The sequence below is a fragment of the Stegastes partitus genome, unplaced genomic scaffold (assembly GCF_000690725.1).
Source record: "Stegastes partitus isolate 25-593 unplaced genomic scaffold, Stegastes_partitus-1.0.2 Scaffold876, whole genome shotgun sequence".
Classification (NCBI taxonomy): domain Eukaryota; kingdom Metazoa; phylum Chordata; class Actinopteri; family Pomacentridae; genus Stegastes; species Stegastes partitus.
Window position 1 is genome coordinate 124,134 of NW_007578607.1, and position 17,350 is coordinate 141,483.

General features: G+C 40.2%; 1 protein-coding gene across 1 annotated transcript in view; it reads left to right on the plus strand.

Moving 5' to 3' along the window:
- Nucleotides 1–11,317: 11,317 nt before the first annotated feature.
- Nucleotides 11,318–17,350, plus strand: part of arid5b (AT-rich interaction domain 5B) — an 84,463-nt gene continuing 78,430 nt past the window's right edge. Inside the window, exons 1-2 of the mRNA XM_008293341.1 lie at nt 11,318–11,421; nt 11,748–12,002. Coding sequence (XP_008291563.1) covers nt 11,401–11,421; nt 11,748–12,002 — 276 coding nt within the window. The 5' untranslated portion in view covers nt 11,318–11,400. The remainder of the gene's footprint in view (nt 11,422–11,747; nt 12,003–17,350) is intronic.

The window sequence follows — 17,350 nt, forward strand, 5'->3', positions numbered from 1 at the left end:
TGTAAAGAAAAGAGATGGCGAAACTGGCAGCCCAGTGCCAAATGAGAAAGAAAAAGGTTGTTGGGAAGTTTCCAGGGAGGAAAGGTGAGCTGGTATCCCATGGCCAGAGATGGATGTAATGGTGGAGCTGGGAACAGGTTACTGGTGGATGGGATGAATCATACTTGGCAACCCCAGCAAAGCTACTAAGACCATGGTAACATCATTGTTGTGGTTTATAAGGAGTTGTCAGAAGTTAAGATAGTTTAACTTTGCTGTCAGCCAGGTTGCAGGTGAGAACTTTCTCTTAATCTGTCTGAAGAACCATCTGGTGTAGAGGGAATGTGGAAGTGCCATGAGTGTTTCTGTGTGCGCTTATCTGGAGGTTTACCTGCTTCAAACATCAACGCTGTATTTTTTTTTTCAACTGGGCGGAGCTACAGGTAGCATGATGACGTCATGGTCGGACGCACAACCGCGGCGTCTCCTGGAAGGAGGAGTGTTGTGGTTTGTCACGTGATCTAAGCTCCAGGAGTTTGCCACAAGTTTGAATAGTTGAAGTTTGTTGCTGGTGGCAGGTGAAGAATTTCTCTTACTGCTTTTTTGAAAACCCACGAAGGTCCGGTCGGAGATGTTCTGCGGAGGGACATCACCAGGAGGTCCGTCTGGAGGCGGCTTCTACCTGCTCCGGTGGATAGACGCTGATTTCCGTTCCCACCTTTACCTCGTTGTGGATTAATTAGGCTGATCGTCGTGGAGGAGATGTGGAGCCGGTGTAGCAGGGCTGATGGATGAGCGATCTGTGGTGAGTTTTCTACAACTCTCAGACTGTCAGCAGGGTGAGTGATGGTTTCCGTGTGCAGATGAAGGAACAAGAGGGAAGGGCAGAGAGGTGTCTATGGATGGACTACAGGAAGGGGAGTGACTGAGGTGTGGTCCTGCTCAGGACTCCAGCTAAAGATATGATCTCCATTTTTTATCTTTATTGATATTGTTCTAAAAGATTTGTATTTTGTGTTTGTTATTACATCTCCCTAATACCTAATAGATGTAAATCCATGCAAAATTACAATTTTCTGTTTGAATCAGAAAAAAATACCACTATTTTGCAAATATTTGGCATTGTTAAAAAAAAAGGACTGAATAATTACAGATTTTGTCCGTTAAAAAATTGCAGATAATATCTAGTAAAATCCCAGACAAAAAGTATTCTTTTTTATTATAATATAAATACAGATAATAATAAATAATATATATCAAAAATCTATTTTTTCATTACATCTGCCTGATACCTGACCCATGTAAATAAATGCAAAATTGCACTTTTTGTATTATGTTTAAATTAATAATAATTTTTAAAAATCACTATTTTACAGATATTATTTATATCATTTTATGTATATGAAGGACTGAAAATGTTTTTATTTTACAGATTTTTTCATTTTTAAAAATATAAAATATATCTAGTAAAATTACAGGAAAAAATATTAATTGTATGTTGACAGTAAAAAATAACAAATAAAAAACAGGCAATAACTGCATAACTGATCCATGTAAATCCATGTAAAATTGTACCTTCTTCCTGTATTTAAATCAGCAAAAATATCACTATTTTACTGATATTATTTATGGTATTTAACAAAATGTATATCAAGGACTGAAAAATGCTTTGATTTTACAGGAATTTTGTCTGCTATTTGTTAAATTACAGATAATATCTAGGGACTGTTTGACAAACGAAAAAATCAGGTTTAAAAAAAAAACATCTGCCTGATACCTGATCCATGCAAGTCCATGCAAAATAATCTTTTAAAATTTATTGAAATCGGCAAAAATGTCTTTTTTTTACAGATATTTTCCATTATATATATATATATCAAGGACTGAAAATGTTATTTTTTTTAATTAGAAATAATCTCTAGGGAAATTACACAAAAAAGCATTACTTTACATGTTGAATTAAACAAACAAAAAAAGAAAGAAAAAACAGACAAAAACTGTAAATATTGTCCTCATCAAAAATCTATCAGCATCAGGGCTGGATCACTAAATAGCAACCCCCAGATTTATTGTGCTTCATTTGTTTTACGAGGATTTTGAAGTAATTAAAGTAATAGCAAATTCTTCCAATATTATTTAGCACCATGTTCGAGTCTTGTAGAGGGAACCAGCGTTAAAATCAGGATCTAAAGATATAAGGATCAAGGATGAGGATCAGTTTTTTCTCACATGGTATAACAAACTACACCTGACACACGGCGTCCCAGGGGTCATTCCAGCACAGCGGCACGGGTTGTTTCTGGGTCTCCAGCCTTTATATTTAGTCTTCCATCCACACTAGTCAAAGGACACACACCAGGAGGGAGGGAGGGAGGACACTGAATCAGCATATACGACTGGTGCATCACTGTTTTATATGCTTCGGATATAGTGCGTTAATTTTAAATTCCATGGCTTAATGTATTTTTAATTGCTGCCTTCTTATAGCGTATAATTTTATATAATAGACCTACAAAGCGCTGAGTTTCCCCCCATGGTTCAATAGATGTGTTGAGTCACCCGGCCTTACACATCCACTAACCTCCAGAGATTTTCATTTGTTTAGGTTTCAGCTGGCAGTTTAAGTGTTACATGCCTGGGCAGCTGTTAAAGGGGCTTTTTCACCCCGCTGAGAAGAAAATTCAAGTGGAAACACTCAAGTTTTGCAAGTCCTTGGTATTTAAATAGCTACGATTAAACACAGGCGAGGAAGCAGCAGAATATCGCAGCAATCAGAGACATTTAAAAGCCTAATTTCTAAAAAAATTAATTCCGATTTTTTTGTCCGGATCGTATTCAAACCTCCAATCTGAACTTGAAAAGCAGAGAAAGTCACAACCACGGTGCAGTTCTGGTGATCAGCAGCTCCATCGCTCTCCAGACTGCTTCATTAATAACTCCACTATTATGTTGCAGAGTAAATTATGGTCTGTAATCCTGTGTAATGCAGCTGTCAGCAGCTTAATGTCCTTACTGTTGTATCCCAACAGGTGGCACCCAACACCACAGCTTCCAGCAGGAGGAGACCAAAGGAGCTCTGAAAGTCTCACCTTTATTACAGTCAATCTGACACTGGTGCTAATTAGACTAAAGGATGTTCACATTGTTGAACAGGAGGAGCACAGAGTGAGGAGGGGGGTAGTTAAAACTGTTGGTTTATTTTGAGGGGGAGGAAAAATGTTGTTTCATCATCACATAGACATAACTCATATTTTCCAACAGAAAGCTCCTTATAAGGAGAAATGGCCGAATCCATTCCTCTTGTGTTTATTCACTTAATTTCACGGCAGCTGTGGCTGATTTAAAGCCATGTCTGAAACAACACATTGTTTTCCCCAAATATAAACTTTCTTTAAACGGAGCGGGTCACGGGTGAAGCAGGTGGTTAAATGGTCCTGCAGCCTTGGCCTTGATTCCCTTCCCCGCGTTTCAAAAATACTGTTTGGACGCAGAGCCCTGCAGAGTCACACATGTCAGGCATTTGCATGGGAGAAATTGGACTTAAATGGGTAACACATGACTCATTCTGTCTCAGCCCCGACAGCTGCAACAGGCCAAGCAGTTATTGGACAAATATGATTCGCCTCAGAACAGAGCGAGTCTTCAAAGCTTTTCCGATGTGGAATCTTTGACGTAAGCCGACAAATAAAGCGATATTGAGGCAGGATTTAGTGTGAAACATATTGAGTTACACTCCGACCATATCATGAGTATTCATTTTCCCTTTTTCGCTCGCTTGGATTTTTTTTCCTTTCTTTTTTTTCTTCCTGACCTTAACCTGACAACTGTTATGAATTCTGCATTAGCAATCAAAACAAAAGACTATTATGCAGTGCAGTGCCGGGCCCTGGTTGCTGCTTGGCTCATATTCCCTGTACAGTAAACAGCCCACAGATGTTTTACATTGATATTAACAACCTTAATTTGTCCTGTGCAGAAAAAGGCCAAGCATAGCGTGGGGATTAAGTTCTCAGCCATGTATCACACACAGCACAGACAGCAATCTCATTTAGCTTGAGTGAAGTTTACAGTGAGTGGGTTTTGCATAGGTCATTAGTTGTCTCAAAATACCCCCCTGTCACCATAGCAACTTCAAGTGACTGCTAAATTGCCTTATAAAATGAGATAAATTATTAATGGTGAGAGTTTTTTTTTTTCTTCTTTGCTTTAATATGTGCGCTCAGGCTCCGAGCTCCGAACACAACACTGTATTACCTTCTCCTGCATCGGCGTAATGGAGCGATTTAGCAGTTGTCAGTCATATTTCCAAACGCCTCCTTTTGTCTTCCGCTCTTGAATGGGCTGATTGCTGCGTGCCGATTTGCAAATATATCACAGGGATTACGCAGATTACAAGACCGCCGCACACATGACAAGTAAAGCTGCCATTCAAACGAAAACACCTCAGGACAAATCTCGCAAAAAAAAAAAACACAGCAAAATGGCTGCATTGTAATTGCCATAGTTGTTCGAATGTACGTACGCCCAGATGGAAGTGTGACACGCACCAGTGAATAATCTGATCATAGATGTCTGCTGACATTTATGCCCATTTTTATAACAATTCGGCGTTTGACAGAAAAGGCAGCGGTGATGCATTACACAGATGGTAAACGCTGAGGTCACTGTCCTCAGTCGTTTCATACTCAGTGACGGTTTGACCGCCGGGTGTAATAACCACACTGATGTTTGAAACACACAAAGCAAATCCTAAATGCCCGGATCAGGTTCCGTATTAATGTATTCCTCAGATGTGGAGGTGACACTGTGACCTCTTTGCTTCAGAAATACAGCATTTCTTCCTTCTCCTTCTTTTTTTTTTTTCCTTCTCTTTTTCAGATTCAGCCTCGCTCCGTGCACTGAAAACATCCATAACTCACAGGCAGCTGTAACTCAATCTAACAAAATGCCTTTTCAATCACTCTCATCTTTTATAGTTATACCCATCAGACATTTACATAAATACATTATTCATGGTTCTAATCCTGGTTTCAGATGGGGAGATATAAAATGCGACTGTGTGTGTGTATGTGTGTGTGTGTGTGTGTGTCCTGATGTGTATGCAGATGGCAGGGGAATGAAGCAGCCTATTTTGTTTGTGGTTTGCACATTTCTGATTCAGCTGAGCACTCTCCATCAATGAGGCAAATTTACATTTGCTGTGGCAGTAATAACCTAAAACCCATACTGATGTTAACACTTGTATACACTCGAATTCACGTTGCCCTGCCGCATGATTACATTTGTGTGGCGCTTAATAAAATGACTCACTTGACATTATCAAACAATTCGGCTGTAATAGTGGCCCATGAATGTGAAATTGTGTTTTGCAGGCAATTAGTTCATTGTCACGGCAGTCGTTCAGGCTCCGGCCGTCCAGTGTTTGCCTTGTGAATTAGCATAACGCACATCTGAATGTATGGTATTAGGTAAGATCAGTGTCGCAGCAATGAGTAGATACAATAATTGGCGTGTTGGAAATGAGAGACCTCATGCTGAATGCTGAAATTGAAATGATGGATGGCAGGAACCATAAATTATGCATAAATCATTGTGATGTATGGTACCTCAGATAAACAAGTGTGATATTAGATAAGCAAAAAAAAGAGAGAAGTGTATCAGTTTTTTTTTTCTGAGAGGCTATCTATTCTGCTGTGAACAGTAATAATCCACACAGTTCACCGCATGCGGTAGCTGCTTTGATGTTCTGAAGATATCACTGCATCACAGATATTTATGAGCCAAGTCGGTTAATATTCAGCTTACAGTACACTGGCTGACACCTGCTAATATACACACAGAAATCATCTCGGATAGCCTCCAGATGAGATATCGAACTCGAGTCCTGATTAAAAGTGATCCTTTCAATAAGCTAATTGGGTTTTTCTCGTGCATGTGCCGCACGCTGTAGGTGGACTCACATGTGATCGAATGGAGAGAAATGTAACACCGCGTTATAATGAGTCGAAGAGGCTAAAATTAGCCCGGCAACATCTCTCACATCTCCCGTTACCTTTTCCTAAAGTCATGCTGCAGACGGAGGCCATTGTCATGTGATTACGGCGGCACAAAGACGCAGGTGTAAAGTTACTATTGAAACGTGTTCCCCTGGACAAATTTACTTGATGGATTTTTAATGTCCCAGGGCTTTCCACTGATGATAGATGGATATCCACTGGGTAATGCAATTGTGCATGTGGAATGAGTTGGAGATAGAGTGTGTTGCCCTAAATTCTCAGAAGCTTTCTTGCTTTAGTCATCTGTAGATTTTCATAATGCCTGGCAGCACAATTAGAAATGTGAATCCTAATATCACACTGAGAGCTTTTATCGTCCCTAAAAATGATGTTTGCCCATGTGTCCCCGGTGCTGCTGAACTAGTCCGACTGGTTCCACTTTCAGGATTTTTCCACACAGTTTATTAGGCGACTAATTTAGTAAATGGCAGAACTTTAGGTTTTATTTTACAATGATTTTCTCTTCTTTGGTAAAACAGAGTTTGAGTTTTGATGTCTTGTTGACAAAAAGTGGTGGAAAGTAACACAATACATTCACTCAAGTCCTGTGATTAGGTACAAAATTTGGATTCTTTGGTATTTTTCTGCTTTTTTCTCCACTTCTACTCCACAGGGAAAGTTCTTAACTCCACTGCACTTATCTAAACATTATAGTCAGGCTTTAATTTGCAAATTATTATATTTTTACATACAAAAATATGCCAAAACTATGAGATATTATATATTGTAAAAGAAAGTAATCCTAAAAAACAACATACACTGTAAAAAAAATAAAAATAAAATCTGTAAAAAATGGTTGAAATCTGGCAGCAAGGGTTCCAGAAAAAAAACACATTAAAAACAGCAGGACACTGTAAATTAAAAAAACTGTTAAAACTGTGAAAATAACAGGAAATATCTGAAATAATGTTTTTTTAAAAAAGCCAATTTAAATACAGTAATTTTACAGTCACACGTTGTTAAAGAACAATAATATAAAAGACAAACAACATTTTTTAAATAGAAAGATATATGTATAAACAAAAGACAGGGAATCTTTAAAATAAGAATGTAAATAAATGATTTACCATTTAAAAATAATTTACTATATTTTTTGTTTCAAATAACAACCCATCTGTAAAATTTGTAAATTTTTGCATATTTAAATGCTGTAAAAACAGTCTAATTTAACTTTTATTATTATTATTATTATTTTTTAATGTACTTTTATTTTTTAAAGATGTAAAATAAAGTACCAACAGTAGAAATACTGTTTGTTTGTTTTTTTAAATTTAATTTAATTTAATTTAATTTAATTGTATTTTTTTTTATAAATCTGTGTTGACATTATTTATACTTTGGCCCTTTTTCCCCCTTGGGCTATCATGTAAATGAATACTTTTAGATAATTTTACTAGTTATTATATATAATTTGATTGAATTTGTTGAAACACATTCCAGTTAAAAAATGTCAAAAAAAATTTTTTACAGTGTACATTGATTGAAATTAACATGTTGAAATCATCACTAAAACAAGATGTAAGTTATACAAATGCTGCATATAGTAACGCTAATATAATGTGTTTAGCAATATAAACATCTGAGTAATCCCATTTTTACTTATATTAATAATTAATACCTCTCCACCTCCCAAAAGCCTTACAATCTGTTTAAAAACTCGGTCTATCCATCAGTAGAAACGTCCATAAAAGTAGTATAGTAGTGTGAAGATAAAAAAACAAGAAGTGCTGCACAAGTTCAAGAACATTACAGATGTTAGTTTAAAAGTGAAAAAAATACAAAACCTGCTGCTTATGAAGGACACAGTCAGCTAAGATGAAAACATGACTAACCAATATAAAGTACTTCCACAAGTAAGAAGTGGGTCATTATTTTCATCTTCTATATTTTATGGTAAGAATTATTCCCCAATTTAAAGCTACAATACCCTTTATGGCCACATGGGGGCAACAGAAACAAACATATGATGCGTTAGTATGAAACATTATTGTTACCTTTTGTAGAGCAGACACTGAGAAACACTTGGAGTTGTGTTTAAGGTCACTTGGTGAATTAAGACCAACTTTTATTCTCCTTTTAGCTCCATCTTTGGTCCCCACCATCTCATGAGAGAAATATTTGGCTCTTTAGCTGCTAAATGCTCCACTTTGTTCACCACCTGGGTTTTGCTGTTGAGTGGCTAACTTCGTCTCTTTATGCTGCACTGTGGGTTTGAGCAGCAAAGCTGAAGGAAGCAGTTCAGCTAACAGATTTTGGGGCAACCGTCTAAGCGATTTTTATCACATTTGACTGGTGTTTCAATACATGCAGTTTTTATGTCTTGGTGACCATTGAAATTACAGTTTTGGCTTTCTCCTCAATAATTTAGAACGGTCTGGTCTTGTTGACCTAAAATAACTGTCTGCGGGCATTACCAAGACGGCTGTCAGGTGGTGAGGCTTGCATAGAAGGATGTCCATATAGCCAAAAAAATATAGATAGTATGGCAGTCGTCCATATCACCACTTCCCTTTTATCGCTACATGTGCTCCACTTCTGCTCAAAGGCTGTTCAGACTGAACCTTAGTGGAAATATAAGCAATCTGCGAAGCCTGCGGTGCATATTAAATGACGTTTTGTTGTTTTTACATAACCATAGTTCTTCCTTTGCTTTTATTTATTCATGTTGAATGTTTTATTTTCTTGGATGTTAAATTTAAAGAAAGTAGGACTTTAAAACCCACTGTATTTTGTTTTTATACCGCCCCAAATGAACTAAAAAATACAAACAAACAACTTTTCTGCTTTTTTTCTGCTCCACCAGGCCATCAAAGTAGTGATTTAATGTCTCCGCTGCAGAATATTATCTTTGAGCCGTTCTAGCGAAAACTGATATTAATTATTTAGACATATGGTGCAAATTATATGTGCTATTTTAATGGCTTTTCTTTTTCTTTGCTGTGGTTGGAAGTGTAATCCCAGCTCTCCGTTCTGAGGTGGCTTTCCAACCACATTTGCGGCTCCCTGCTATGGCTGCCTCATTATGTTGGATGTGGAACACCTGTGCTGAGAAAAAATAAGCTCTTGTATCTGTTACACTTCTGCTATAGGCAGGACATATATATAGACATCTCTGCTAGACATATTTATCCATCTTTCTTCCCATAATAGGGCCTTTCAGCGAGTTCCCTTGTGCAGAATTTTCAGGCTTCTTCGCTCGCTCATGCAGTCAGCACACATCAAAAGAATGTTTTGCTGTTTTCCGAGCTTTAAAAAAAGACATAAAGAATGTTAAATGTTTAAAATGGCGTCACAGCCGTCCTCCAGCTACTTATTTGTCTATTCATAATATCTGGGAGCCTCATTCTTTCCATTCATGTCCATTTTCTCGAGGCGAATCATATCACATTTGTCCAATGCGTCTCCCTCTTTCAAAACTCACTTTTCATTTATTTTCAATAAAGATTTCTCAACGTGAGGCTCCATTCACACCAATCCACATCAATATCTGCATCATAATGTTGCAGTCACGCTGGGCTCGGGCTGTTGACAAGCAAACACTTGCAATTGCCAGATAAGAGCTCGAGTGGTGCCATTGATTAACCAGGGACTTCATTATGGTGGCTGCCATTAACAATGCAACCCCATTGATTCAGCCACTGAAATGGCTGTGAGAGAAATCAGGGAAAGATAACTCAAAGAGCTGCGGTTTATATTGGATTCACTGCAGGAATCCCAACACTGCTGCAGCAGCATGCAAGACAATGAGCCTCTGTGTGATCCACCTTTTTCTCTCTTTAAAAAAACAAAAAACAACCCTGCGCTCTAAACTGCTACTTAAAATATCTGAGTGTCACAGAGCATTACCTCAGCTATTTTTGTTGTAATACATAATGTCCTGCTGCTTCTTTGAATGGAGAGGCTGCGGAGGGCTATAATAGGTGGAAATAACTATGAGCCCTGATGCCAGTAATTCTTCATCAGACTGTTTAAGATAAATACCAGTCTGCTGTTAGTTCAATAAGAAAACATGTCAGCTGGGTAGACAGGAGGAGACACTTTACTGGATGTGAATCAATGCGCCTGTATGCTCTGCCCGTCATTTCAGGGGAGGGAAGAAAAAAAAAAAGGCGCATTGCGTAATACTGTACTTGAAATAGCTGGTGTCAGAAGTAGGCCTATGTCGCTGTTGCTTGCTCTGAGTGGTGGATAAATGCAGGGCAAAGGGTGGAGGAGAGTGGAGAAACAGCACAGCGCTGTGGAGCGACTCGGTACTTTTCAGGACATGAATAATTCCAGACAGCCGATAAAATACAGCTGACACATTCAGCCAGCGGAGACTCAAAGGACAATGAGTCCACAGGAGGAAGTAGAAATCGTTAAGTTTGTGTAACTCGGTGTAAATAACACAGCAGTGATTAATAATTCACACGCTGATATCGGTGTCCTGGAATAATCCGGCTGTTTGAAACAATAAATATTCATCAATGCAATTATATAAGAGGCTTTGATCGCGTAAATGCGTAAAACCGGCGTCAAATATATACACACACACAAGGTCAGCTTGGCGTTTTAACATGATTTATGTCTGGATAATGGACCGCCTCGTGAATTCTGTCTCGTGACGCCCCGCTTTCTAACTCGGCCAATTTTGTCTTTTCATGCTCGCCTCCAAAAAAAAAAAAAAAAAAAAAAAAAAAAGATTTATATATATATAAATAAAAGGGCGCATTATTTTTGCAGCATTAAAGCCTTGAACGTGCGCGCGTGAGCCACAGCGAAGTTGTGCTGAAAGCGACGCAGCTCGCGGGGTCCCACATCGCCTTTAGAGGAATCATTTGATAGCCCTATTAACTTTCATGTAACATTGTTTCTTGAAGGCATCCACAGCAAGCGCCTCAGTGTCATTACTGTGAGAAATGTGCTTTCATACTGAACGTCTTTTACAGAAGTCCTGGAAGGTGCATAGCCCTGGGAAAGCCCCTCAACGCGGAATAAATGCGCGAATTCAGCTTCTTGGAGCTCGATATTTTACCAAAATGGTGTTTTGTGTTTTTATACGCGACTATTTCCCAGTAAAGATTAAAAATTCTTTACGCGTTTATAGTTATGCGTCAATATTTTGCCTAAACACACAATTACGCGTCACATAAATGCGCCAAAAGGGTCTCCAGTCGGGATTTTTTGGGATTAAATTAAAACGCAAGCTTGGATAATGTTACTTGCAGCGCGTTTGGTTAAAATCGCATTTTTCTGCGCGTCTTTCGCCACTAAAACGCGATGTTTTAAACTCCAGAGGAATACCTCCCTTGCAGGACCTTCGGCAATCCATTCAAGCCAGCAAGTTTGGAGAGCGTGTTGAGTTTAATCAATTCATAACGTCGAGATGGAGCCGAACTCACTGAAGGTAACGTTTGTTATCAACCGTCGATTTATTTTATTTTTGCGCTAATCGCCACCTGCCGCGAACTGCACTCCTGCGGCTGATCCACAAAACTTTGACACGCCGCATTTAGTATGACCACATCTGTGTCATATGTTGAACATCTAAAAATAGTTACCTGATACTAAATGTGTGCAGAAAAACTGAGATATGCTGTTGTGAGATTAGCCAGCCGTGCGTAATGAGGCAGCAGCGTTTGAAATGTTTGTGTCGCCTTGATTTGTTTGACTTGATAAAACCATTCATTAATTTCCTCTTATTTGTCTTTTTTTCCCTCTCTCTCCCTACAGTGGGTGGGCTCGTCTTGCGGTTTACATGGACCATATATATTCTATAAAGCCTTTAAATTTAACCGGGACGGCAAACCGAGAATTCTGTCTCTCGGAGACTTTTTCTTCGTCAGATGTAAACCGGAGGATCCTATTTGCATAGCAGAGCTTCAGCTGCTCTGGGAAGAAAGAACAAGCAAGCAACTTTTATCAAGCTCCAAACTTTATTTTCTACCAGAGGATACTCCCCAGGGACGGACAGTCACTCATGGAGAGGTAGGACATATTAACCGCTTCGTGCGTAATTGTGGATCAGTGGTGTGTTTTTGTGATTTTTTTTTGGTCGTGTTTACTCTGCGTGTTGTTCGCTGGGGTTTTTTATTTAACAGCATCTTTACTGCATTAAGAGTTGGCAGCGGGTTGTTTCTGGTGACAGAGCACCGACATTGAGCAGTTAAAGGATTGACCTACAGCGGTTTTACTTCTCTAGTTTTACTTTAGCCTATTTGTCCATTGTGGTGTCAACTGCTGAATGTGCACTTGTCCAGCTGCGCTCAATAAGGCTGCCGCTGCGCTCTATGGGGTTAATTGTGTTATAAAGGGGGAAAATCCGCAAGAATCCTGCGCCTGGGCTCTGTCATTTCATTTCTCGGTAAAAGCGTGTCAAATGCTGACATATGGGCGGAAATTGCGAAACGGTAATGAATGCATGGGATCAAACCGGCTCAGATCGCTCGCTACGATAGTTATTAGATATTTTGTAATGCCGCCTGGTGTTGAAAGAGGCAGAGGCGAGTCATAAAAGCGTGGCAGAGCGAAGCCAGCGCTGACACGTTTTAACTACTCTCCACGCTTTGCATAATTTTTCCATGTGAACATTTCCATCCGCCACAATACGCGATATTGTGTCGAGGCTGCGCGTAAAAAAAATAAATAATTAAAAAAAACACAGAAACCGCCTCTGTGTTACTGTTTTGTTGGCACAGAAAAGCAATAGTTATGATTGACTGTGGCCATATGTGGCGCTTGTGATCCGGTTACACCGTGAATGGCATTACTCTGATTATTGAGTTATTTTTTTTCTCACCGGCTGTAAAACAAATGATGTGTTGTTTTCTCTCTGATATGGCAACAGCGCTTTAATTACCACTCTCTGCTTTTGATCACTTGCGGCTGCGTGGAAATAATTCTCTGCTGCTGTTATATTGTTTATAGGGAAGGACAAAGCCGTGTTTGTACTTGACTCTTCCGCTGATGGTTTACTTACATTCTTTCCTCTTGAGTAATAGAGTGGCTATCACATTTCCCTTTCATGAGAAAGGTGGCTATTTATGGGGCCGCCGCTTAGACAAGCCATCATCTTTGTGAATTCTTCTATATCATCTCCTTCGTTTTGCTCTTTAACTCGCTGCAATTGTTTAGTAATTACTTTGAGTGCGTGCATTGCAAGGCCACACTTGCGCAACGACATGTCAGCTCCGCCCCCTTTCCAAAAGACTTATTTGCATTGCAAAGTGCTTACATTCCACTCCATTGGGCATATCTGGAAAATATTATATTAACTACCAGAAGGTCTGCCAGTGCAAATGAAATCTCACATATTTGTCACATACGGTGAAGCGCAGAAGTGGAAAATGGTCTGCTGCAGTCTGTTTATTAACAGAGGAAATCTTAAAAAGCAATTTCCCTGCATAACTTATGCACTGCAGCACCCAACCTCTTGCTTTTTCTTTTTTTTTTTTTGAAGTTGCACAGATTACAGAACAGGCCAGACACTGGAATAATATAATTTGGGGATGATATGTTTAAGTGCATTGTAGGTGCCTGCAGGCTGACCTCAATTAAAGGGCTTGTCAAACGTTCTGCTCTCAGCAAATCGGGCTACTTACTGTATATTACACAGTGGAAATTGCCCTGACAACTTCGAGTCAGTTTATGACCTTCACTGAGCCCATTCAGATTCTCGCTGACTTTGCCCCATAACACTAATCTGCACTGCATGAGTCAGCGAGGAGCGCTTACAGATGCAACCCATAATCCAAAAAACAAACAGGAAGGGTAAACCAGCCCCCCTGACACATACACACATACACATACAAACTGTGACATTAAAACCCATTTAAACTCTGCACCCGAGTGATGCATGTGAGAAAAAAAACGTTGGGGAAGAGTTCATTTTTAGCCACAACCGAGAAGTGGAATTTATAAACCTGGTATTAGTCATTTTTCTTCGGGACCGGTAGTGTATAAAGACAGATTAATGGCCGTGGAGCTGCACTGAACTGTAAATCTGTAATTGACTGGCTGGAAATCAGGAGTTCAAATTAGCTTAGTGAGTCACACAGATATGAACTTGATAACTTACAGCTCTCAGGAAGTGTGCTGTTTTCACAAGCTTTCGGAGCTAAATGAGCGCAGACAGCGTCAGGAGGTAAAGCCACAACTTGCCACCACCGCCGCGGCTTGTGACATGTATTCTTAGATCTTGTTCGATTTGCATATTTTCACACACAGAAAAACAAAAGTACAACAGTGCCTGACTTGTGACATGTAAACAGCTGCTCCCTTGTCTCTGAGAGATCAAGCCTTGTATCTGGTAGATGGCTATTATCTTAAGCCAGTCGCCAATATCCTCCAAATACCAAAAGGCAGGACTTTCCTCGAGACATCAGAACGGCCTTATATTGAGCCGGCTCACTAGAATTGGATTACTGATTCACTTGTGTTCTCAGCGCTGAGGTATGATGTAATTTCCTGGTTATTTCTCAGGTATTTGTTTGCTCGCAGCCTCTCCTGCACTCTGTTTGCTGTGTTTTTGCTGTGCTGTGCAGTGACAAGAGGAACCAACCCATGACCTACTGTGCTTGTTTTTCTTCTGTCACGGGGTTGGAGGTCAATTCCTTTTAAACGCAGCCAGCTTGAAATCCAGTCAGCTTTGGCTGGAAATAAAAATAATGATTCATTGAATAAACGCAACTCGAGGCGCCTGTGTTTGCTGAATAGTTGATAAACAGATCCGGGGGAAAATTTATTAATCTATTTATACCGGGTTAATTATTAAGTCCATATGTGAAGGAAGCTCTATTTTTCATTGTATCTCTGCCTGACAAGCGGTGTTTACCCCCACCAGTTGAGCTCGGCTTGCTCTTTAAACAGGCTTTGTGTCGGGTTGCTCACCCATTATGACAAACCCTCTATTGGGGCCTCTGCTCTATTTGTCTGCCTGCAAACTGCCACTGACTAAACACTCACATGTGTTTTAAAACTCATTGAGTGACACATTATTTCTTGTCACTCCGAATGGCCTGCCTCTCTCTCTCTCCGGTGCCGGTGCTGTAATACTTTCTGTTTTTGGACTCCCTATTTCAGGAGAGAGCTGTTGTAAGATAACAGCTCACCACACACACTACACCCACTTATTGTATACTCCGCTTGAGGCGCTTAATTGCTTATGCTTATCTTATACTATATATCCCACTTTACTGCAAATACAGCAAGGCGCTCTTAATGGGAATTCACAACCGCAGAGAATATTTCTGGATCATGTTATATTAATGTGCTATTATCATCACCTCTGATTTCATCTGACCTCTCTTCTCCTCTATTCTGTCCCTCTAGCTGACAAGGCTTTGGCACACACACACACACACACACACACACACACACACACACATGCACAGACACACTGACAGGCTGGGGACTGCAGCAGTAGGCCAGTATTGATTGCTGTGGAAAACACTTTGGCATTCATCCAGAGCCATTTCTTCAGTGCATGGCAGTAGTCCATGCATGTGTTTCAGTGCTTGGAAAGCCAGCTTGTAGGGAAATTAGATTGTATTCATTTGCTGCTTCTTTGATTTTTCCTAAGGGAAAAACCCTGAATGGGTAATTCAGGCATCTGGGATGCTAGTTGAGTTAAGTGTAAGTGGCTCAGATATGCGACCAGCATTTTGATGGATAAGGTCGTTGCTGCTGAATGACTCGAGTGTAAATGTGATGTGGCACATTTTTACAGTGATCTGTTTTAGACCGTCCATACTGCTCTCTCTTGTCTTGGCCAGTCTGTGCATTATACCAAATCTCCCCATTCACACAACAATGGCAGGAATTTGGAGGTGGAGGTGGGGGGCAAAGGGGTGGCTGTGGTGGCTGTGGCGGTGGTGGTGGTGGTGGTGTGTTCTAGCGTGCATGTGTAGCGTGCACGAATGTATGCCTCCTCCTGCCGCAGAACAAGTCATTAACTCTGAACACTGCCCTCCAGTGAATTCCTCACCATTGCTGAAATAGCATGTAAATTATTACCAGCTTTTTAGGATAGTGTAATTTAAAACCTTTAAAATGTAATACCCTGGACTTCAAAGGCCATAAAAAAAAGCCCCACAAACATCCTGATTCTGATTCTTCTCGGCAAAACGGTTTTGTGTCTTCGCAGCCTAAGTAATGATATGTTACAGCAGCGCCTGTTTGTCAACACACGGGAGACTTTTGGTGCTCTTTAGCTTGGTTTTTTCCACTTTGTCATTGACTAACCACTTGAACAGGCAAACATTTGCCTTGATGCATGACTCCAGCGCCCCCAGCTACAGTGGATCGTTATTATAACCTTTGAGAAGAGAGAAGCCACAGATGAGAGGCTCTTGCTTAATACTCCAGTGTTTTTTAATTTTTAACTGCAGTTTCTTAGAAGACGCATGCGGAATCATCATGCATTAAATCTTGTTTTTTCTTTTTGTTTGCGTGTGCGTTTGCTGAAATACAAGGATACAAAGCTGCAGTGATTCGAGGGAGCTGACGCAGCTTTTTTTGCGGTGTCACCTTACATGATGGATGCCTCACCCACTTTGAGAAAGGCTTTGAAAACTCCTGTTATCTCACTATTTTTCTCTGTCATTATAACTGCAAAAGAATGCTAAGTTCATATATCACCCCGGCTCATGTAAGAGCAATCTCTTAATGGAATCAGTGAATAAAAGATGAGTTCAGCACCCCGCCGATATTACAGCAACTTTTATGCATACGAATAAACTGCATGAATTAAGTGGCAGAACATTATGTACAATAATTCTCACCTCCTTTAAACGCTGCGCCTTGAACTCTTTGTAGTCTTGAGGCGGTCTCAAAAACATATTCTAATTCAATTGTGGCTGGCTTTTACTCCTCAGAGCTCCTTTTTAATTCCCAGATAAGTTTGTTTTGGGACACTGAAGCCAAGGTCAGTCATGGGGAGGGGAGATAGATAATGAACTCATATTGTGTTTCATACCCTCGTCCTCTCTCTCTCTCTCTCCGTCTTTCCCTCTGCTTCTCCTGCTCTCTGTCTCCTCATTGTCCATGTCACCATGTCCATTACTCAATTACTAATCTCCTTTGGCCTTAGGAATTCCAGTGCTGACCTCTCCGAGGCAGCAGGCTGAAACCTTCCCAGCATGACAGGACCACTGTGTGTGTGTTTGAGTGTGTCTGTGCCCACATTATAGAAAGACACCCACCCGCTGGGAGCGTGCACCCCTTGACTCCCAAGCTGAAAGTCCTGTCTGAGCGATGAGACGCTCCGCCGCAGAACGCTGACAGTCAGGAATGTCTGCCTTAATGTTGGCGCACAGCGGCGTGGATTTCTCGCGGGG